Source organism: Carassius carassius, chromosome 24 (assembly GCF_963082965.1).
Source record: "Carassius carassius chromosome 24, fCarCar2.1, whole genome shotgun sequence".
NCBI classification, from domain to species: domain Eukaryota; kingdom Metazoa; phylum Chordata; class Actinopteri; order Cypriniformes; family Cyprinidae; genus Carassius; species Carassius carassius.
The window spans coordinates 24,230,422-24,252,396 of record NC_081778.1 but is presented as its reverse complement, the minus strand read 5'-3'; the positions used below and the strand labels follow the sequence as shown (position 1 = coordinate 24,252,396).

Sequence of the window (21,975 nt, the reverse complement as noted above, 5' to 3'; positions counted from 1 at the left end):
TTTATCTCTGTTCAAAATAAATATTTTTAAGGTTTGGTATATCTACTAGTTTGTTTGTTCTTTAAGGGGGGAAAAATATTATTTCACTAATTAAGAAAATTAATTCTTCATTCATTTTCCTCATGAGTTACTACCAAAACGCATTTTCGTAAAGATTGTCCTCATGCGGCTTCCGTACCCAGGTTAACTAGCATTATAGGCAAACGCGAGATAATTATTCATATTTATTTGTATATATTAAAAAAAAAAGATGTTATTGCAGACGGTGCAGGTACGTTACTCTACAGGTACATATTCTCTTATTTTCGATACTTTAAATACTTAACGCAACGCTAATATTAATTTAGCATGCGCTAAAATGCGCTACGTAAACACAAGAATGCGTGCGCTTTCAATTGTTTTTCTTGCCAGCATGAGAAATACTGAAGAAGATCTGGAGTAGAAGAGGAGACAGCAGCATATCCTACTCAACTGTTGTCAAGTTAATTTCTATATCACAAACATGTTCCCAGAATTGAACAGTATTCTCAATGCCACTCCAGACAGTTTCAAATCGGTAATAATTACATCTCATCACAAGCTTGGAGTAACATATACAATGTCACTGACTCTAACCGATGTTCTCTGCACTTGTAGAGTGACTTTATTCTGGTGTCAGACAGACGAGCTGATGCATCATTCCTCATTCATCACCATCTGTCTTTCTATTTACGTGGTAAGGGACCTATTGTTTATAGTGAGAAAAATTAATGTATTCATTTGTTTTATTTCATTTCATTTTAAACTTATATATTTCCAGCTGGCTGTAAGGTGTGTTTTCTGGGTCTTGTGCAGTCCTTTAGTCACTACAGTGCTGTCGCTCAGAGGCTGGTAAGTTTACATCACCTTGCTCTGTTTAGACGTTCTGTTGATGACATTCACAGGTCTTGATCGTAATGTTCCTGGGCAGGGAGTGAGTCTGGTCCAGGCAAGAGAGAAGGGCCAGCTAGTGTTTCTTGAAGGACTGAAGAATTCTATTGGAGTTGTATTACAGGAGGACACCAGTCAGGAGACGCAACCCTTGAGTTATCTCAGGCACATATAGTTTATCAAAATCTAGTTTAAATACATTTGATCTCAATTCTTTTTTCCCTTTAGTGTTATGTGCCTTTTTTTGTCTAGGACCCCAGGTGCTGGACTGGAAGGTCTGTTCAGATTTGTTGACCGTTCTGTGCGTCAGAGAGGAGATGGTGATGCTGGTGAATCATGGGGTCCTCCAGTGTTACTCATAGATGATCTCAGTGTGCTCCTGAGTTTAGGTGTTAGTGTTGGAGCAATACTAGACTTTACCCTCTACTGCCAAGCCACCGTGTGCTCTGAGTTACAGGTGAGTCAGTGTTTTTTGTGTCAGTGCCTAAAATAATGTCAGATGCAGTTGGTTTCATATTGTATTATGATAAATGAACTATATGTGTCTAATGATAGCCAGGGAAATATGGTTATTCTGGTGAGATGTGAGGAGGATGCAGATGATGATGAAGAGGGATCAAACCTGCTGCAGAGGGGACTAGTTCATCAGTGTAACTTGGCTTTACATGTAGAGGGGTTACCAACAGGCTACTGCAGGGACATACATGGACAGGTGCAATTTCATGTTAAAGATCACTGTATTAAATGGCTTTGAAGTGAGCTGACTCTTTTGTTGTTGGGTTTTTTTCTTTTTCTTTTTAGATGTCAGTTTGGTGGCGACAGGGAGGAGAGACCATCTACAACCAGCAAAAGTTATATCATTTTAAAGTCCATGATAAAGGAGCATCGTTTTTCGCTCGAGGGACTTCTAGTGCTGTTCTCTAAATTTTCAAATGAATACATAAGTTTTCACACAATCTCTTACTGAAATAATGTCATTATGTAGATGTTTTATATAAATACATATATTTAATACATCACCAGTTGCTGTTGATTTGTTCACTTGTTTGCATTACTTGCTTGGACAATTTAGTGTACTAATATAGTGAGTGCTTGTAACATACGTCAAGATCTGGAACAATACCACATTGAAATGATTCGCCAGACGCTCTATTTGCGTTTGGTGTGAACACACCATAATGCTAGTTGATGATCATTGTTTAAAGGAACACAAGAACAAAGAAGAGCGAAAGAAAAAAAAAATCAAATAACGTTTTTATTCTCCTCCCTTGAGGAGACCATAAGGATCTTAGGACATGATAGTTTCTTTAAATTATGAGATTCTCTCTGGGATAAACAGTTGTTTATTATATGTAAAGGAACTTGAAATAAATATGTTAAGAATACATTTGTAGATTTATTTTGCACAGTCGCGTATGTAAAGTTGTCACAGAGGGCTCAGCTGTGCTGTGCATCTGCTGACCTTCCTTTGAATAGTTCGGTTCATGGCTCATTATGAATTGGACATATAATACATGGTTCATTCCGGACTGATTCGTGAACGAATCGTTTAGATGGTTTGAAAAGATCTGACTCAAAAATGATTCGTTCATGGACCTCTCCAGCTTGTGCAGTTCAAGTGGAGATGGGTGAGTTACCTCTAAATTTACGATTCAAGCAGTTGATGATGAATTATTGGGCAAACCTAAAAGGGCATAATGAAAGAAGGCACCCAACAGTAAAGTATCTAAACCCATGTTGGGAAAGTACAAAGGGAAAGGTAGAATGTTTTGCTTGGGCATCGGGTAAAATAGCAATTGAAATGGAGTTACAAGAGAGAAAGTTCAGTCCTACTGTCCCTTATCCAATCACACCACCTTGGCTGTTTCCACCACTAATTGTTGATCTACATTTTCAAGAGGAAATAAAAAGACATAAAGGGAAGGGCAACTGGGCAGAGATAGTAGATGACAGACTAAGGTCTGTATATAAATCTTTTATAGCAGTATTCACAGATGGATCAAAGGATCATAAGAGGGGTCTTACTGGTTTTGCATTCACTATTCCAGAGTTGAAGATAAGTATTAAAGAAAGAACTTCTGATCATCTAACAGTGTTTACGGATGAGTTGTTAGCTATTTTAACAGCATTGCAGTGGATAGAACAAAATAAAATTGGCAAGGTTGTGATATGTTCAGATAGTTTATCTTCATTGATGTCTCTACAGTCTTTATCATCTAATAACAGACTTGATATTGTATATGAAATGTATGAAATTATGTTCAGACTTCAGTATATAAAAACAGAAATCAGAATTATGTGGATTCCAGCTGATAGGGGGATTGAAGGGAATGAAGCTGCAGACGCGTTGGCTAAGCAAGCTCTGAAACATGATAGAATTATGGAAGTAGCATTTAGTAAAGCTGAAAGTAAAGCAAAAATAAGGAATAATATTATGAAGGAATGGCAGAAACAATGGGATGAAGGGAAGAAGGGACGTCATTTATACAATATTAAACAAATGGTAGGAAGAATGAAATCAATAGGTAGACATACAAGAGGACATATAATTATTTCGAGGTTGCGATTGGGGCATACTGGGTTGAATAAAACAATGCATTTATTGAAAAAACATCAGGTATGTGTGAGTGTGAAATGGAAGAAGAAACAGCAGAACATGTGATTAGCCAATGTGTCAAATATGAAAATCAAAGGATAAAATTAAGAGATGAATTAAAGAAATATGGAGTGAACACATTAAATCTTAAAAACCTATTTAAAGTTGGAGATCAGATATATAAAGCTTTGTGTGTGTTTTTTTTTTTAAAGAAACTGGTTTAATGAAAAGAATTGAAGTCCTTGGGGATTATTGTATTAATTTATTCATTGGTTTCCTTAATGTTATAAAGGGAGTTATTATTTTTTATTTTATTTATTTATTGATTTATTTATTTATTATTTATTTTTTCTCCTGAAGTATACATTTCTGGTCCACACTCCAGCACAGTAGGGGGCGGATATGCATGTTAAACGTTAGTTGCCGTCCGTCATTATAAATACAAGAAGAAGAAGAAGATTCGTTCATGGACGTCGCTACCGTCTGTCGAAGTCGGATTGTACTTTCTGCTTTGCATTTGCAGTGAGTTAAATGCAAAGAGATATGCAACACGCAATCCACTGGACAATTATTATTTAATTTTTTTTAATCGGTATTTTTGGAGTGACAATGGAAAATAATTAAGATAAAATTTTATATGTGTGTGCGTAGTGCATGTAACAGTCGATAGTATAATTTAAATAAGGAGAAAATTGATAAAGCGCTTGAAATCACGTTTTTAAAGCAACCACCCTCTTTTCTGTACTGGACTGAGCTTGATATTAGACGCCTGCACGCCTCAACCTGCTGACTGACGAACATATAAGGGTTTTATTAGACCTGTCAGTTCTTACCATGGGCAGTTTATACCTCTCAAGAGGTCGGTGTATTCTCCGGCAGGTGTTCTCTGGCTTACCCATGATGCTGCATCGGCCTTACAGCCTCGGTGTGTCAGCGCAGCTCCTGCGGACTCAAGCCTTCATAGAAGGGCGCTGGGTCTCCGCTGCATCCACGTTCCCCGTCTTAGATCCAGCCACGGGAGAAGAGATCGCGAAGGTGTCAGACTGCGGTACAAAGGAAGCTCAAGGCGCTGTCAATGCTGCGTACAAAGCGTTCCACCTGTGGAAGAGTAACACAGCCAAGGTGATTTGTGGGAAATGCACGACTGTCATATATAGTTCATTAGATCTAATTAATTACAGGAACGTACGAAGTTAAAAATCACAAAATACCTTGTTTTCTACGGTTTCAAAAAACGTACTGGGGTGGTACACCTGATAACGAATGATAATACCTTGGTATTTTCAGAACATGGTACTAAAAGGCGCCTGGGGGTAAAAAGACCATTTACTTAGTGCTATGTTTTGCATTGTGACTATTGTGATAATTTTCATGACAATTAAGCAAATTTTCCTTCACACTTCTCATTATTGTAATGTGAAAAAACTATTTGAATAAAAAAAAAATTAAGATTTAAATGAATGAGATGATGCATGCTCTTTGCAGGAGAGAAGCATTTTGCTGCGGAAGTGGTTTGATCTGATCAATCAGCACAAGGAAGATCTTGCCAAGTTGATCACAGCCGAGTCTGTAGGTATTCTGACCCATTACATACCATGCACATCTAACGTTTCTATTTACCAGGATTCAGATATTAGAATTGGTTCACTCAAATGTGTGTACAGGGGAAGCCCATGAAGGAGTCTGTTGGTGAGATGACATATTCTGCCTCCTTTCTGGAGTGGTTTTCTGAAGAGGCCAGGCGTGTGTATGGAGATATTGTCGCACCTCCAGCCAAGGACCGCAAGATCCTGTTACTCAAGCAGCCGGTGGGAGTGGCTTCCATCATTACACCTGTGAGACTTCCTCCTTCATTCTGATAACAGAACACCATCAGACCATAGGGTCAATGAGCCAAACTAAAACTGTCAGCTCCCAGTTGTGATTTTAAATTTTCCCTTTTCACAGTGGAATTTCCCCAGTGCCATGATCACCAGGAAGGTGGGCGCAGCGCTTGCGGTGGGCTGCACTGTTGTGGTGAAGCCGGCTGAGGACACGCCTCTCTCTGCTCTGGCCCTTGCTGAGGTCTGTCTGTTTCCATGAAAGCCTGCTTAACTTGACATTTACCAGTCTGCAAGATAGGCAAACTTTATAGATGAACTAGTTTTGGGGTCTGTAAGATTAAAATGTTTGATAATGAGAACCAAATCTTTATATTACAATGATCTCTTGAACAGTAATGTGTATGAAAGAGTGCATAATGCATTGTATTCCTATCTAGCTGTCGGTTCAGGCTGGCATTCCTCCTGGGGTGTTTAATGTGGTGCCCTGTTCAAGAGAAAAGACCCCTGCTGTTGGGGAGCTGCTCTGCACAGACCCTCTCGTGGCCAAAATCTCATTTACTGGCTCCACAGCCACTGGCAAGGTAAAAATCTTATTTCTTTGTGCAGTCAGTATTTAATGTTCACTATAATTTTACAATCACTTAAGTGAATCCTTTTGCAGATACTACTAAGACACGCTGCAGGAACTGTTAAAAGGGTCTCCATGGAGTTGGGAGGACACGCCCCCTTTATTGTATTTGACAGTGCTGATGTAGATAAAGCCGTAGCTGGAGCGATGGCTTCCAAATTCAGGAACTCAGGCCAGGTGAGTGTATTTCACTCTTAAAGCGGTAGTTCACCCAAAATGAAAATTCTGTCACAATTCCTCATGTCGTTCAAAACCCATAAGACATTCAGGGTTCATCTTCGGAATAGAAATTAAGATATTTGTGATATAATCCGAGAGCATTCTGACCCTGCATAGACAGCAACACCATTCACGAGAGAACCACAATGCGTGCGTGTGATGATGCTGCTGACGCAGGCGTTCTGACGCCAAACAACATTGTTCACAAGCAGAGGAATGCACATGCATGCGTTGTGGTACACTCGTAAATGATGGTGGAGACTGAACGGTAGAGAAGTATTGATGGTCATATGGGTTTGGAACAACATAAGGGTGAGTAATTAATGACAGAATTTTCGTTTTTGGATGAACTTTCCCTTCAAATTAGGGCTGTCGCGGTTAAGAAATTTCCCCTGCGGTTATTATGGGTGGCTCAATAGCGCGATATGCGGTATTACCGCATTTTATTTATTTATTTTTTTTTTACATACCTAATTTATCCTGATTTTGCTGCATACAAAGCTCTATCGTTGAGTTATGTAGCATATATTGTTGCTTTTTTTAACTGACAGAGACGTTTTAAAACATTTTTATTTATTGTTAAATGCCTAACAGCAACAAGAACATGCGTTTTCCAATAATTTATCTAGACTGATTATCACGTCACCACTGGCCCACAGGACAGTGGATTCGTGCTGGAGTCGATGCACTCCTCATGCAGATAGTGTGTGAGCTCGTTATCTGCTCACGCTCTCTTGGGTATGGGCACCGACGCTGAGGTTGTCCGTGACTTCAGCAGGTATGCCTGTTACTTTCACGGCTGTATTTTACAGATTTCGCAAAGGCTTCAGCTACTCCTAACTGTCGGCCGGTCTCAGCTGTTCTTTTTGATGTTGCTCCGCGACCTGATGCTTGAGAGGGCAGCTGCGCTGGATGACAGGGGACACTCGAAAACGCTTAACATGGCTTAATGTAGGCTACTAAGACAGTGATATTAACAGACCAAACTCACTAAAAATCATACTACTAAAGTATACTATCTATAAACAAATCAGATGAGCCCTGAATATGAATGCAACTCGTTTAATAACACGTTAAGCCTTTTCCTCCCATAGAAAACCGTTATAAGAAAACGCTTAATGTACTAAGACAGTGATTTTTAAAAACCAAACTCACTAAACATTATACTAATAAAGTAGTATACAATATACAAAAAACAAAACAAAAAAACAGATGATCCCTGAATATGAATGCAAGTCGTTTAATAACACGTTAAGCCTTATGATGGTTTTCTATGAGAGGAAAAGGCTTAACGTGTTATTAAACGCGTTGAATTCATATTCAGGGATCATCTGATTTTTTGTAGATAATATACTTTATTAATATGATTTTTAGTGAGTTTGGTCTGTTAATATTACTGTATTGGTACATTAAACCACATTAAGCGTTTTTCCCGTTAAGCGTTTTAGAATGTCCCGATGATGACCTCAAATTAGATGTATTGCAGTGTCACAGGAACTTTTTTTGCAGCACATTTTGCATATCGGCTCATCTATATTCGCTGGCTCGTCCTTTTCATTGGGTTGAAAGCCAAAATGTTCCCAAACTGGCAACGTGACATTAGGTTTTGGGACGAGATCGAGTGCCTCCCATGGTTTCAGCCGGCCTATTCAAAACTAACGAAGCACCCTAAAGCTACAACGGCTCACGAGAAAATTACAGTCGTGACCATATTGTATCATTAATATAATTTATTTAACATTGAATGCACAGTGACAAATTGAAAAAAAAAACCAATAAGGCCACAGCCTCATAAAAAAAACCTTTTTTTTGCGGTTGCCGCGGTTTCTGCGGTTGCTATCTTTCCTCTGCGGTTTGCTTGTCAATAGCGCGGTATTACAATTTTGCGGTTATCGCGACAGCCCTACTTCAAATAAATTTATTTTATGCTAAATATTGCTTATTTTTTTCTGTTTATTTTGGGGAGAAATTTGACCCATATACATTGACCCTTTGCACAATTTTCAAGAAAGAAAAGTGAATGTTTTTCATAAATAATGAAGTAGTGTACTCCAGGTACCTTGTAAATACTAGGGTGTACTTGACATTTTTGTAACCGTAAACAGCTGTTTTCCATGTCTCGCCTGTAATGTGTCTCTCTGCTGTAGACCTGCGTGTGCTCCAACCGCTTTTTGGTGCAGAGTGGCATCCATGATGCCTTCATGGAGAAGCTGGCGAAGGCTATGGATGCTGAACTGAAGGTTGGCCATGGCTCAGAGCCCACCACCACTCAGGGGCCACTCATCAACACACGTGCTGCAGAGAAGGTGCCTCATGCTGAAAGCAAATACAGCAACTGATGATTCTATTGGAGGCAAACACTAATGTCACTGTCAACAAGCACACATACAGATCATGTGGTTAAGATGATGAGTTTAATGGTGTTGATCAGCGGTTATCTCTTTCAGGTGGAGAACCAGATTGCAGATGCTCTGTCACTGGGAGCAGTCATAGTTCGAGGTGGGAAGAGACTGGAGGGCTCCTTCATGCAGCCCACCCTGCTGTCCAGTGTCAACACTGACATGCTCTGCATGCGAGAGGAGACCTTTGGACCCCTTATTCCTGTTGTTAAGTGAGTATTTATTATTTATTCTATAACATGACTTCATGATAACCTCAAATTTAGTAATTTAAAACATTTTATTTTATATTTATATATTTATCTACAGATTTCATCGTATATTATCAGCATAAAAATTTAGAGTTTAATTTCAGTTGTTTAAAAAAATATTTAGGTTTCATTTTTATTATTAAAAATGTAAAATATTTTTTATTTCATTTTCATTTTTTGGCTGATGATGTCTGGTTGTGTCTGCTGCTGACTTTGTTTTCTTCACCAGGTTCAACACGGAACAGGAGGCACTTGCCATTGCCAATGCTTCTCCTGTTGGTTTAGCAGGTTTGTCCGTCTTTGCAAATTAACCAAGTTTTGTTTGACAGTTTTGAGTTTGCCCACTTTTTCCTCATATGCCTGTTTATTTATTAGCTAGAAGTGTTCCTTATTGAAAACATTTACAACAGACTACATTGCACTAAACAATCATTTGACAACAATGCGAATTAACCAATCATGAAATACTGGAGGGTAAAGGGGGGTTAAAGGACTTTTAATTTTGTTTACATCTTTAATTTTGTTTTCATCTTAAACACTAAAAAACAACGAAAACAAAGGGGTTATTTTGATTATGTATTTATGATGCTAAAATATTATTCTACATGAAAGTCTTTGATTATATTTATGTGCTCCATTCTATTATAGATCAAATTAATAATTTACATTATTTATATATATATATATATATATATGTATGTATGTGTGTGTGTGTGTGTGTGTGTGTGTATGTATAAATATTTGTTTTTACTATATTTTAATCAAATAAGTGTAACCTTGGTGAGCATAAGAAACACACACACATATATATATATATATATATATATATATAGACAGACCAAAAGTTTGGACACACCTTCTCATTCAAAGAGTTTTCTTTATTTTCATGACTCCACAGCCGCGAGAGGGCGCTCAATGCTGCTCAGTGTAGGCCACGGGAGCAGTGAGCAGCATAGAGCGCCCTCTCGCGGCTGTAGACGGTAATGTTTTCTCTTGGTTCATTTCTCTCGGTTCATGTCAAATTAATTTTGATAAATAAGTCGCACCTGACTATAAGTCGCAGGACCAGCCAAACTATGAAAAAAGTGCGACTTATAGTCCGGAAAATACAATATATATACTGTTGGAAGACCATTTCAGGTGACTACCTCTTGAAGCTCATCAAGAGAATGCCAAGAGTGTGCAAAGCAGAAATCAAAGCAAAAGGTGGCTAGAATATGACATATTTTCAGTTGTTACACACTTTTTTGTTATGTATATTATTATATATATATACTTTATTTTTTTTTTATTTTTTTGGACCAGAAAAATCCTATTGTCCTTTAGCTCCACTGTACCCTTATGTGTCTGAAGGGTCAAGGAAAGCAAACAGCAGCTACATAACTTTAATCACTTGGCTCTTTCAATGGAATTACATTCAAAACTGTTTTCTTTTATCAGGTTACTTTTACTCCAGAGACATCAGTCAGATCTGGCGGGTGGCTGAGCAGATGGAGGTGGGCATGGTTGGGGTCAACGAAGGTCTGATCTCCACCACAGAAGCCTCTTTTGGTGGAATCAAACAGTCTGGACTGGGCAGAGAAGGATCCAAATATGGCATTGATGAGTATCTAGAAATAAAGTACATGTGTTTGGGGGGACTCTCGCTTTAAAGACTATGGTTACTGGCAGGAAGTATGTCATTATTCAGGACAATCATACAAACATTAATCTATAAAACTCATGTAACATTCTCCCTTTTAATCAGATTTAACTGAATAATGACTATGGAGAGACATTTCACTGTCAGGATCATTTAGATATTTGCTGTAAAAATGGGTACAAATTGTCCTTCCATCATAAGTTATTAATGTAACCTAGTTGCTCTGAAATAAGATTGGCTTACACTGAAAAAAAAAAAACTTATTTGTATGATGTAAAAATATGTAAACATCCTTGAAGCAAGATATATTTAGTTTTGTGTATTTGGGTAAGATGAGATTTTTTTTAGATAATAGTTAGTTTATTTTTCTTACTACATTTAATTTTAGATTGAAAAGAAGACAAACATATACTTTTTTTTCCGCAGTGTAACTTTATTTTGCTGTGCAAATTCATTTAGGCAGAGAAAATGTTGTTATTGCAAGTGTATTTTTTTTAAAAACAACAACTGTTCTCTGTTTTAAATGATTTTATTTTAATTTTTTTTAATTGTTGAAAATATTAATTCTAGATTGATATACCTAATTGTATTTTGAACTGTTATATATATGAAAATATGTTTAGAAGTATATTCATTTTCTTACTTTAGGAGTGCCATTTTTGCAAATAAAAGCACATGAAAGTACAATGACTAAATATACAGCTGAAAGCCTTGGTAAAGAAACTTCAAATCTGGACATTTAAATTTCTGCTGTTCGTATAGTTATGCCACTTTCATTAATATGCACACTGTTCTTTATGTGAATTCAGTTTCATTGGATTTCTGCCACTGATACTATAAATATTGAATGGTTGTTTTGGTTATAAAACAGTCTAACCTCTGTAAACGGCCATATGTCTTGAATTTTTTGCATCACCAGCTGCATTAAAACAAAAAAAAAGATAGGAGAAATGCATCTCCTTGTCAAAATGTGCCTTGATACAACTGGCATTTATTGCAATTCTAGCTAAAGCAGACATTTTTAAAAGGTTGTAAATCCAGAATGCTATTAAGACAAAGACCAGTGTATAGTATCAGTATACCAACAAACCATAACTAAAATAATGCATTTCAATCGGGCACATTAACATTTTTTAACAGAAAGTTCAGTAAAAATTAAATGTTTTACATAAAGAAGAATGGCATTTTCTTTCTTTTATGATTTTGCCGTTCTATGCATCAGTTATTTACAACTTCTCCCCAAATTCTATCATAGAAGCATCATATAAATAACAAAATAACCAATTGCTTGCACTGCATCACTGAACATACAAGCATTATTAAGAACATAGTGAGATCAACTGCGATTATGTGAGTTGAATGCAAGATCTTTTTATATTCAAAATGAATATGCGATTGGTAATTGACAGTATCATTCAGAAAACGGGAATATTCCATTACAAGACTAACTGCATTCAGTAGTCGATAAGTTTAGCAGCTCATTCATTCAGCCGGTTTAAATCTGTACTTGTAGAGTATTCAACAATACCCTTGCATTGTAAATATCCACTATAAAGAAATGTCCATGTGAGACTCAACCTTCCACAGGACAAAGGCTGAGAGTGCCTCCATTTCTGACCGCTCCATTGGCTCTGTTTTGAGATTTCCCGTAGTTGAAAAGGTTGTCCTGCTCACTGTCCAGCTCTGATTCTGACATCATCAGGCTGGAGTTGTGCTCTGTGCTCCTGTGTTTAATGTCTGAAGATGACAAATGCAGAAAAGTGAAGTCAGTAACTGCAATAACAAATCTAATGGTCTGCCCATGATGACCAGGGTCATGTAAACTACTTCAAGAGTGTTTGTCTTTTTACCTCACTGCAAAAAATACTGTGGCATAAAATAAATCGGGCCTGAAACTTACTGTACTTTGGCTGAAGCTCCATCCTCTCCTGCTCATCCATATTGTCTAGTATTGTGTACTTGGTTTTCTTCCTCACTTTTGTGCGTCTCCCCCTACAACATTCCAAAACAAAACACACAAGTTTAGGCACTCGTACCACAGGTACACAAAATCATCATTTTGCCATTTTAAGTGTCTTTTCCCATAGGACAAAAAAAGTCCTAAAAGCGAATGAGAACTGGGGTGTTTCAGAACTCAAAATAAAAAAAAGTCTAATTTTGTGTTCCACAGAGAAAGTCAATGTAAAAGTATATGATGACAAAATGTACATTTTGTGTGAACGATCCCTTAAAAAAATACAGTAAAATAGTGAAATATAATTACAAACTGAAGCAACTCTTTGGTATTTTAACATTAATACGTAACTTTTTTCCAGTGACAGCAAACCTAAAATTGTCGGATGATATTTCAGAAATGATTCTAATATGCTGATTTGGTGGTCACAAAATATTTTTTAATATCAATGCTGAAAAAGCTGAAAAGTTGTGTTGCTTAGTATTTTTGTGGAAACCATTTTTCAGGATTTTCCGATGAACAGCAAGTTCAAAATAACATCGTCTGTCACATTTGATCAATTTAATTTGTCCTTGCTGAATAAAAGTATAGATTTCTTTAAAAAAAAATTTTTTTTTGAATGATAGTGTATGTAGTGTGTAGTGAATGATAGTGTGCATATGATATAACTCATGCCACAAAATTCCATAGGCAGTTTGTCTACATGCAGTAAAGGAATCTTTATCACCTTTTACAGCAGCAGAAACCAATCCAGCTGATGGACAAGAGGAAAATTATTGTCCCGAAACAAGAGATTGTGACATATAACACACTCCAGTCTGTGAAAGGAGACAGAAGATTAGCCCTCGGCCTTTCCATCACTATTAAACATTCTACTGTTTTCATGACAGAACATTAGAAATATCCTTTAATTATTTTAGCACAAGAGAAAGCATCCATAAATGTGCATCAGGTTAGCAAAATTTTGTGGGCACAAAAAAGGATTATTGTCAGTAGTATAGTGCTGAATGAAGCATCTCTCACATAGAAGTCACTTTTTCCAATCAAGCAGACTTCTGTTAGTCAACTTAATCCTAATGTAAAATCTATGCCCTCACTGTTCATGTGCATTCCTATTGAAATAAATGGATTTCTAATGCGAAATTTCACAGAGCAACAGTACTGATCCTGATTTTTAATCTTAATTGAAATTTCTCATTTACATGTCAAACCTTATTGGGATGTCACACTAACCACAATTACTCTCGCCATCATCAAGGAAGCGCCGAATGGGGTTCTCCATCCAAAGAGGGTCACAGCAACAGCTCCTTGTTATGGGATCACACTGACCACGTCCAGAACACTGCAGCAAACACACTAAAATATTCAACACAATAAACTCAGAAAGACTATATTATCAGCCTTTTTATTATACAATTTACCATTCTCAGTTTCTCAGTGAAATTAAATGGATTAAAAGTCACTCACTGACTGTGTCCACTCTTAAGACCTTAAAGAGCAAGATGTCAGTTTTCTCTTGCAAAAGCTGGTTTCTCAGCAGACGAGCGAGCTTCGGTCCTGGAATGGTACCATCAGGACCCTGCACCGAGAACCTAAATACTGTGCTAAACACAACAAACACATGTAGACCTAAACTAATCTAGGCTTAGTCTCTAGAAATTATGATTTGCTTGATTTAAAAACAACGGAGGTCAGTAGGGAGTCCTCGTTTAGATTATTTTGGTGAGTTTGGTTATTGTATGTGTAGTACCTGATGTCTGACTGGCCGTGCAGGCCCTTCAGTGCAATGTCCGAGTCCAGAACATGCAGTAATGCTGCCAGCTGTCTCACCACTGTGTCCTTCTGTTCCTGACTGACCTGAGCCACGCCCACCTGCACCTCGAGCTCCACCTCCTCTCGTTCACGTGGATCTGCACACAAATATGACTGGCATCAAACAAGCAAATAGATAAAAAGCAAAGTGACTTAAAGGGATAGTTTGCCCAAAAATGTAAATTCTGTCATTGTTTACTGTTTGGTTACCCATGTTCTTCAAAATATCTTATTTTGTATTCAGCAGAAGAAAGAAAGTCATCCGGGCTTGGACACAATGTGAGTGCAAGTAAACAATAATAGCATTTTAATTTTGGGTGAACTATCCCTTTAATTATTAGAATATACTACCTAAAATGTTTACATGGAGGTAGAAATGTACTGAAAAGGTTTGTTCTTAAGGATAACGTCATTCAGAAATACGCTATGGTTTAAAACTTGGGGGACAGGTTTTTGTTTATAGAAATTAATACTTTTATTCAAATTTGACAGAAAAGACATTGACAGTGTTACAAAAGATTTCTAGTTCAAATAAATCTTTTTTTTTTTTTTAACTTTCTGTCATCAAAGAATCCTAAAAAAATTGGTTTGCAGTTTCCACAAAAATATACTGTTCATATTAGAATTATTTTAATTTGTATACATACTTCAGAATATAACCGTCTTTTACTGTATCAAATAAATACAGTCTTGGTGAGCATAACAGACTTTTTTCAAAATCATTAAAAAAATCTTGACAACCCCAAACTTCTAAATAATAGTGCATTCTTAGCAGGTACAACATGCCAAATAAATGATGCATTTTGAACATCTAGCAAATGCTTCCTACTATGAATGAGTAATATCTTACCAGGGGATACTTCCACAGCGGCTGTAGCCATGCTTGATCGGCCCTGGACATCAGTGACCAGGAGCTGGAACAGGTACGTTCCTTCTACCAGGTTGGCGAGGTAAAGGAATGCCTCATGATCTGAACCATATAACACATCCTATTCTCAAAGTATATGAAATGAGAAAGAGAGCCACCAGGTAAAACACTGAGCCGCAGCAAATGGTATAGAAAGAAATACAAATATCTCACTCACCCCAGCAGCAGGGCTCTGTTCATCTCTGACCCAGAGAAAAGATACATTTGCTGTTCCACTCTTGGACACGGAGCCCCTGAGCACCAGAGAGTTGTTGGGTAAAGTGAGTGTGTGACTGCCGCTAGCATGGGCGACCAGTGGCAAGCTTTTTGCTGTGAATTTTAGAACACACAGAATTGCTGGAAACTACCTAGAATACTTTATATCTTTATTTTTGAACAGAATATCTTGTTTTTTCATTTAACACCAGACAACCTTCTTTTCATGAAATATTCTTCTGCAAAAGTGTACTAGTGATGTCTTTTTTAAAATAAATGCCATTTGGTTTGCTATTTTCTGACATGCATGCATTTTAAATGTAGCTTAGCTTAGAGTCAATGTATCTTCACAAAAAAGAGATTAAAAAAGACATAAAAATTACAGAAATACATGAAGTAATGTATTTCACATTTGCTTGATTCTGCTCACCTTCTTTAATGGTGATGGTTAGGACTGCACTGTCTGTTTCTCCTTGCTGATCTGTCACAGTCAGTCTGAACTTGTAATTCCCAGATCTCAGGCCAGTCGCTATGGTAACTGCTTTATTGGCATCTTCTATCTTCAAGCCTGGAGGGCCACTTCACCGTAACGTATGAGAGTAGTAGTGATGGCACGTCAATACACTTTTCAGCAAAATCCTTCACTATTCATACAACACTAAAGGTGATTTAAAATGTAGAACTGTTGACGCAGTAACAGATCCTAATATTCCACATTTGTCCTGATATTTATGCAGTTAAGAAGTCTGGCTCATTGGTGTGAATCGATTCTTTTGAACGGTTTGTCTCAATGAACATGTTCAATAAATAAGATTTAATGTTTTTTTAAGACCATTTCCAAATCAGCCTATAAGAATGATTTCTGAAGGATCATGTGACACTGACAATTGGAGAAATGGTTGCTGAAAATTCAGCTTAGCCTACATAGAAATAAATTACTTTTTTAGATAATTAAACAGATTTTTTTTTCAACACTGTAATAATATTTCACAATTTTATTGTTTTTTCTGTCTATCTAAGCATATAAATGCAGCCTTGTTGAGCAAAAAATACTTCTTTCAAAAATACAAAAAAACGTATTGACCCCAAACTTTTGAATGGAAAATAAATGTTTACAAAAAAATTAATACACAATATATTTAATTTCATTTAAATAGATCAACCAGTTTATTTTAAAGGACAAACTTGATGATTCATTTATTGACCAGACATCACTAGTTATGCCAAGACAGTGTGCTGGTACCTGATCATGTCCCATTGGTAGCTGATGATGGCCTGATCATCGGTGCTGTCGCTGCCATTCAACGTGATGCTGTTGACTGGGAGGAGGAGCTGCCTGTCTGGTCCTGTTATAGCGACTGGTGCTTTGTTTGCTTCCACACAACAACATTTCAATTCTAAAGGATGCATAGTTTTTCTTCATACATACTGATAGGTAAAGTGGGTTTGTTTTACCAGGCAGCACAGTGATTGAGACGGTGTCTGAATCCTGTTGACCTCTGGAGTCAGTGACTGTCAGCTGAAACATGTACCGACCCTCCTGGAGATCAGAGAGCTGCAGGAACGGGGATCTTACATCCTGAAAACAAGTAGCATATGAAAACATCAATTCAACATAATCTGCCCAACATCTTCATCTACATAGACGTTACTATTCTAAGACTATACTTAACAGTTATCTGAAACCTGTAAGTAACACAAACCCCAAAAAGTGTCCTTGGCTATGAAAGACAACACTTTTATGCATGCACTGGGCAAAATAAAGATCTTTTTACCTGCATGGTAATCTTTTGGGTTAGGCTGCTGGGATGGAGAGTCCAGAGGTAGCTTGTAATGGCGTGGTCATCTGTGCTGTGGTTACCCCACAAGGTGAGGTGGTCGAAAGGCAGGGTGACGACCTGATCAGTGCCTGCTTTGGCCCGAGGAGGGTCATCTTTTGGTTGGCTGACCCTTACAGTGGCAGTGCTGGAGTCGGTCAACCCATTAGAATCAGACACTGTCAGCCTGATTTGGGCCAAGCAAAAATCAGGACAGGATAAATTTAATGAGGTTAGGCCAAACTAAAAAAGCTCCAGAGGAACTGCCCACCAAAGATTTCAACAGCTTCAGAGAAATCGAATGAAAATTGGAAAATGATACAATACACTGGCATATTCATAGAGTACAATCCTTGAGACAAGTTTGAAGTCTTACTTGAAGGTATATTCTCCTGGCGAAAGGTTTTGTAGCTGCAGTACAGGTGTATCAACAGGGCCTTCAGGTTTCCAAAAAGGACCATCCACCTTCTTCCACAAGTAACTGACTATTCCAGCATCATCCATACTCTCTGGGAAGCATTAGGATGTGCATTTGGTTAAAAATTCATGGTCTGCATGATCTAAAGGAACAATGGAGAGAAATAGACACAACAAGCTACATACGACTCCCATTAATGATGACGATGGAACCTTCTTGGAGAAGCACATCTTGGCTCTTGGGCAGAGTGATGGCTTTAGGAGGCTTGTTTATATTCACGGCTGTAGAATAAAAAGTTCCAGCCTGTTCATATATGAAAGACATGCATATACTGTATGCTTGGTAAATAATTTCTAAGTATGATCTAAAGAGGGTACAAGTGTACCAGGGTGTACTGTGAAGTTCACAGCACTTTCTCCATATGCTTGTTGTGCTTTCACACTCACTCTGACAGCATAGACACCCACAGAAAGCTGCAATAAAGGAAACAACGATTTTTTTTTTTTTTTAGAAAAAGACAATTGTCTCATCTTCTAAATTATCACTTGGCAGTCATAGTGAAAGTGACAAGGAGCTGAGTCTCACTTCTGAAAGTTGGACAGAGTTGTTGTGCTGCCCCTCTATCACCCCGTGGTGTCTGTCTGGTGAGGCTACCAAAGTCCACTCATACGTGTAAGGAGCTTCTGAGAAAGAAATGCACAATCAAGTTTATTTTAAATGCATAATTATAATTCAAGAATGTTCATAATTCAGAATGCAGAAGGCCTTACCTGCAATGTCATCTAGATTTACAGAAGCAGTTAGTTCAAGGGTATTTTGAGGCAGTGTGACTTCCACAGGGCCACTAATGGACACAGTCAGGGGTCTTACTGAACACAGAGAGTGTGTGAAAAGAAAGTAATATATCATAAGATAATCAGAGTAATAATAATAGTGATGCTTGCATTATTAAGCATCACTAATAAATGGAAATTATGCAATAACACATTTGTAGCACCTGGCTCTTCTGAGATCATTTGCGGCGTGGCCTCAGTGCTTGGGGGAGTAGTGAAGGAACCACTGACTGTGCTGAACCTCGATGGCTCTGTGCTGATATCTTGCAGGTCGTTAGGTGCAACAGTTGCAGATGAGATGTTCAGTGGGACTTCTTCAACCTTTAATGATAAAAGAAAATTGCATGTCAATACATAGCTTGTGGATGAATACAGGACACAAGGACAAAGCAATAAAAGATAAAAGTGAATAAATAGTTAAAAAACGACTCTAAGAGGATAACGATGTGTTATTTCCAGATTTCACACAGCAGATGAGGCATGAAAGACTGATTAAGCACTTGGCTTGGAGTGAGAGTACATTTAAGACACCATGTTTCCAAATGACGCCACAACATTAAAATAAAGTCATGACATTTTTAAGCTCTGATAATGAATTGATCATGAAAACCAGTTCCTTTCATAGTTGATTACCCTGCCAACAACCTTGTCAATTTTATGTAGTTATTTAAAAAATTTAATTTGCTGATTTGGTGCTTAAGAACAAATTCTTATTATTATTACAGTAATATTGAAAACAGTTGCACTGCTTAAAGGGCTCATATGATGCAATTTCAAGTTTTCCTTTCTCTTTGGAGTGTTACAAGCTGATTGTGCATAGATAAGATCCCTGAAGTTGCAAAGACTAAAGTCTCAAAACCAAAGAGATATTCTTTATCAAAGTTAAGACTCTGCTATGCCTAAAACAGCTCATTCAAACACACCCCCACATGTCTACGTCACTATGTGGAAAATTTGCATAATGCTGCCCAAATGTTCACGCAAAGAAAGAAGGCGTGGTTTCAGTAAATGCAGTTAGTGTTGAAGCAGCAATGTCAGAGAGATGCTGTGTGTTTCTAGGTGAAAGCAAAACACTTTATTTGGCCTTCCGAAAGTAGATGCATTTAGGAATCTTTCAGATTACTTACAAGTTACAACAGAACAGCAATGCATTTTATGGATGACAGTTTCGTGAACCTAGTAGAGGAGGTCATTCTGACTTTGCTACGACATTCTGGCGATTCTGAATCAGCTACTGGAAGTATGTTTTATTATTAGTTTTAAGTATTTGCAATTAACTGTTCAAATGCGGAGTTTTGTTCGTCGTGTGTGTGTGTGCACGCGCGCTTGCATCAGTGAGATAGAGAGAGAGAGAGAGAGGCAAGGAGAAGGTCACTCTTAGTGGAGTCAGCTGTCTTAACCTTCCGTAGCTTGTGTACTTGAACTGATGGTAAAACTAAGTACATTATTAACTGTCTTTACATTAATTTTGAAAGAAGAAGCTCAGCTCGCGGTTATGGAAAGGGGTGTTAAATTTCCGGAGAGTGCTCGGTGTTCAGCCAATAACAATGCACTGGGTCACTTGGCCAATCAGAGCAGACTGCACTTGTCGGAAGGAGGGACTTTGTAGAAAACTATGCGTTTGAGAGAGGCGGGGCATAGAGGACCTACAATAATGTACAGTATTTGAAAAATTATTTTTTAAATTATTTTTTGAATGTCAACAGAATCTGTTCCACCAAATACACAAAATAATGATCTTTAAAAAAGCATAATATCACCTCTTTAATGAAACTGTGATACAGAAAACAGAATTTATTTCAGACAGAAATGTTTTGTATAATTATAAATAACTTATCCCTTGCTGACCCTAAGCTCTTAAACATTTACCTGTCCATTTTTTTAATGTCTTGAAGGCATCTGAATATAATATGCATGAATCTGTAACACTCACCCATGTGTTAAGTGCCATGATTACTGAAGGCGTAACATCAGAATCTGCTTCAATAAGAGATGATTTGCTTTCATTTTTCATGTCTGGAAGGGGACTTGGAGGTAAGGGGCTGCTTTCAAGAGAGCCCTGCATTGTCGTTAGTCTGTCGTCACCAATTTCCTCTGTCTGTGATTGGTTGAATTCTTTTTTTCCTTGAACGAGTGGCCTATCATATAGCCCAGGCCGCCCTTCTTGTTCTACTGTTGCAACATTTCTGTCTCCAGCCCTTTTGTCATCCAAACTTCTGAAACTCTCAGCATAGTCAACATCAGTGTTGTACAAATCCTGAATGCCTTCCAACAAGGCAAGGTCCTTCATGGGGTCCTCTGAGCCCCTGTGCCTGGGCAGGGGCTGCCAGTGGTTTGGGAAAGACTCTCCTCGAACCAGGGATTGCAGAACCAGTGTTTTTGGAGGCCCACGTTGCAAAAATGCCAGGAGAGAGTCAGTACCAGGTCTCTTCTTTGGCTGGCAGTTCTCTTTGTGTTGACAACTGAGGACATAGCAGCGGCGCTCAAAAAACCAGGCCAGGTTACAGCCTGGGAGATCACAACAGGCCCCCGCACACTGGGCCAGAGATAACACATCTGGAACCCTCAGAATACTGCTGCTCCTCAGCTCCGGAGACACTACGCTCTCAGAGTAGGTTGCGGCCTGCCAGCACTGTCCCGATACTGCATCAACAAAGCACAACAAATACACAATGAAATAAATATTTGGGTTTGTAATTTTAGATTTTGATATAACAACATAAAACACAACCAAAACCCATTTATACAGCCACTGCACAATAACAACAAAAATCTGAAAAAAAAAAACCAAGCAGACTTCAAATAAACTTTTATTTTTTGTGAGCTCAAATGATGATAAAAAAGCTTGTGCACAAGCTAGATGGCAGAATACACAATAAAAGGTATATGCCTTCTGCCCTCTGATTCACAGTCAATAGTTTTTTAGCAGGTAAAAGGCCTTCTTAAAATTCTAAATAAATGTTCAACTTCAGATCATGGTAAATGTGTCTTTTTGCTGTGAAATCTTTAATGATTTTTATAAAGTAAACACGAGAAAAACTTGTATATTTTTTCAAATACTTCAGGATGACCATTTGCTGATTTAAAGATACTGGACTTATTTTTTCAAAATTAGATTAAATTGTAAAATGTTTTTATCCCCTCCTGTATAATACTATATTACCCATAAAAGCCTGGTGTATCAAATATGATACAAAACATAAAACACATAAACACATATGCAAACTTTATTTTTTATTATTATAATATGTCTAAAGGTTCAACCATGCCATTTAAAAAATGTAATTATTATATATATCATACATATGTCAGGATTATGTTACAGGTGTCAACATCAGCATACTTCACAACTGGGGCTTGTATTTTTTAATACTATTTATGGGTTAAAATTATAATCCAGAATGGCAATGTGGACTTGTCTTGGTGTTGATCTGTTTTTATACAGTCTATAGTGTTGATACAAATAGTGCAGAAATATATACTTGCCTCTGATACAGAAGAGCAATGCCAGCAAGAGAATTGGAGAGAAATTCATGATGGCTTCTGACAGT

The 21,975-nt window shown here is 37.6% G+C and overlaps 3 protein-coding genes across 5 annotated transcripts; 2 read left to right on the top strand and 1 right to left on the bottom strand.

The window, feature by feature from the left end:
- Positions 1-150: 150 nt before the first annotated feature.
- elp6 (elongator acetyltransferase complex subunit 6) lies at positions 151-1,928 on the top strand. Its single transcript, XM_059508781.1, has 8 exons — positions 151-287; positions 412-556; positions 637-715; positions 800-870; positions 950-1,074; positions 1,162-1,366; positions 1,469-1,621; positions 1,711-1,928. Exons 2-8 carry the CDS (start codon positions 503-505, stop codon positions 1,831-1,833), a joined length of 810 nt encoding a protein of 269 aa, XP_059364764.1. The 5' UTR covers positions 151-287; positions 412-502; the 3' UTR covers positions 1,834-1,928.
- A 2,059-nt stretch (positions 1,929-3,987) lies between these two features.
- On the top strand, positions 3,988-10,930 carry LOC132103257 (succinate-semialdehyde dehydrogenase, mitochondrial-like). Of its 3 annotated transcripts, none has more exons than XM_059508211.1 (11): positions 3,988-4,027; positions 4,385-4,627; positions 4,991-5,074; positions 5,170-5,340; positions 5,453-5,569; positions 5,766-5,909; positions 5,990-6,133; positions 8,323-8,481; positions 8,623-8,786; positions 9,055-9,113; positions 10,266-10,930. In XM_059508211.1, the coding sequence occupies exons 2-11, from the start codon at positions 4,403-4,405 to the stop codon at positions 10,475-10,477; spliced, it is 1,479 nt and encodes a 492-aa protein (XP_059364194.1). In that variant the 5' UTR covers positions 3,988-4,027; positions 4,385-4,402; the 3' UTR covers positions 10,478-10,930. The 3 variants fall into 3 exon arrangements, with proteins under 3 accessions (XP_059364194.1, XP_059364193.1, XP_059364192.1); XM_059508210.1 differs by having other exon boundaries at positions 4,323-4,627; XM_059508209.1 differs by lacking the exon at positions 3,988-4,027 and having other exon boundaries at positions 4,080-4,627.
- A 726-nt stretch (positions 10,931-11,656) lies between these two features.
- On the bottom strand, positions 11,657-21,959 carry LOC132103256 (dyslexia-associated protein KIAA0319-like). The gene is made up of 20 exons (XM_059508208.1): positions 21,911-21,959; positions 20,389-21,067; positions 18,589-18,782; positions 18,362-18,460; positions 18,177-18,274; positions 17,977-18,064; positions 17,777-17,872; positions 17,550-17,682; positions 17,132-17,360; positions 16,812-16,935; positions 16,600-16,729; positions 15,787-15,935; positions 15,319-15,470; positions 15,084-15,222; positions 14,172-14,331; positions 13,889-14,025; positions 13,655-13,777; positions 13,149-13,239; positions 12,368-12,459; positions 11,657-12,204 (listed from the first exon to the last, which is right to left on the bottom strand). Exons 1-20 carry the CDS (start codon positions 21,957-21,959, stop codon positions 12,041-12,043), a joined length of 3,126 nt encoding a protein of 1,041 aa, XP_059364191.1. The 3' UTR covers positions 11,657-12,040.
- Positions 21,960-21,975: the final 16 nt, after the last annotated feature.

Coding starts and splice junctions, on each gene's coding strand:
- LOC132103256 (XM_059508208.1), bottom strand. CDS start 21,959: ATGAATTTCTCTCCAATTCTCTTGCTGGCATTGCTCTTCTGTATCAGA. Junction 16,936..17,131: donor CCCAAAAGATTACCATGCAG/GTAAAAAGATCT, acceptor ACTTGTTTTCAG/GATGTAAGATCCCCGTTCCT. Junction 16,730..16,811: donor CTCAATCACTGTGCTGCCTG/GTAAAACAAACC, acceptor GTTGTGTGGAAG/CAAACAAAGCACCAGTCGCT.
- elp6 (XM_059508781.1), top strand. CDS start 503: ATGTTCCCAGAATTGAACAGTATTCTCAATGCCACTCCAGACAGTTTC. Junction 557..636: donor CTCCAGACAGTTTCAAATCG/GTAATAATTACA, acceptor CTGCACTTGTAG/AGTGACTTTATTCTGGTGTC. Junction 871..949: donor GTGCTGTCGCTCAGAGGCTG/GTAAGTTTACAT, acceptor GTTCCTGGGCAG/GGAGTGAGTCTGGTCCAGGC.
- LOC132103257 (XM_059508210.1), top strand. CDS start 4,340: ATGGGCAGTTTATACCTCTCAAGAGGTCGGTGTATTCTCCGGCAGGTG. Junction 4,628..4,990: donor GGAAGAGTAACACAGCCAAG/GTGATTTGTGGG, acceptor TGCTCTTTGCAG/GAGAGAAGCATTTTGCTGCG. Junction 8,482..8,622: donor ACACACGTGCTGCAGAGAAG/GTGCCTCATGCT, acceptor TATCTCTTTCAG/GTGGAGAACCAGATTGCAGA.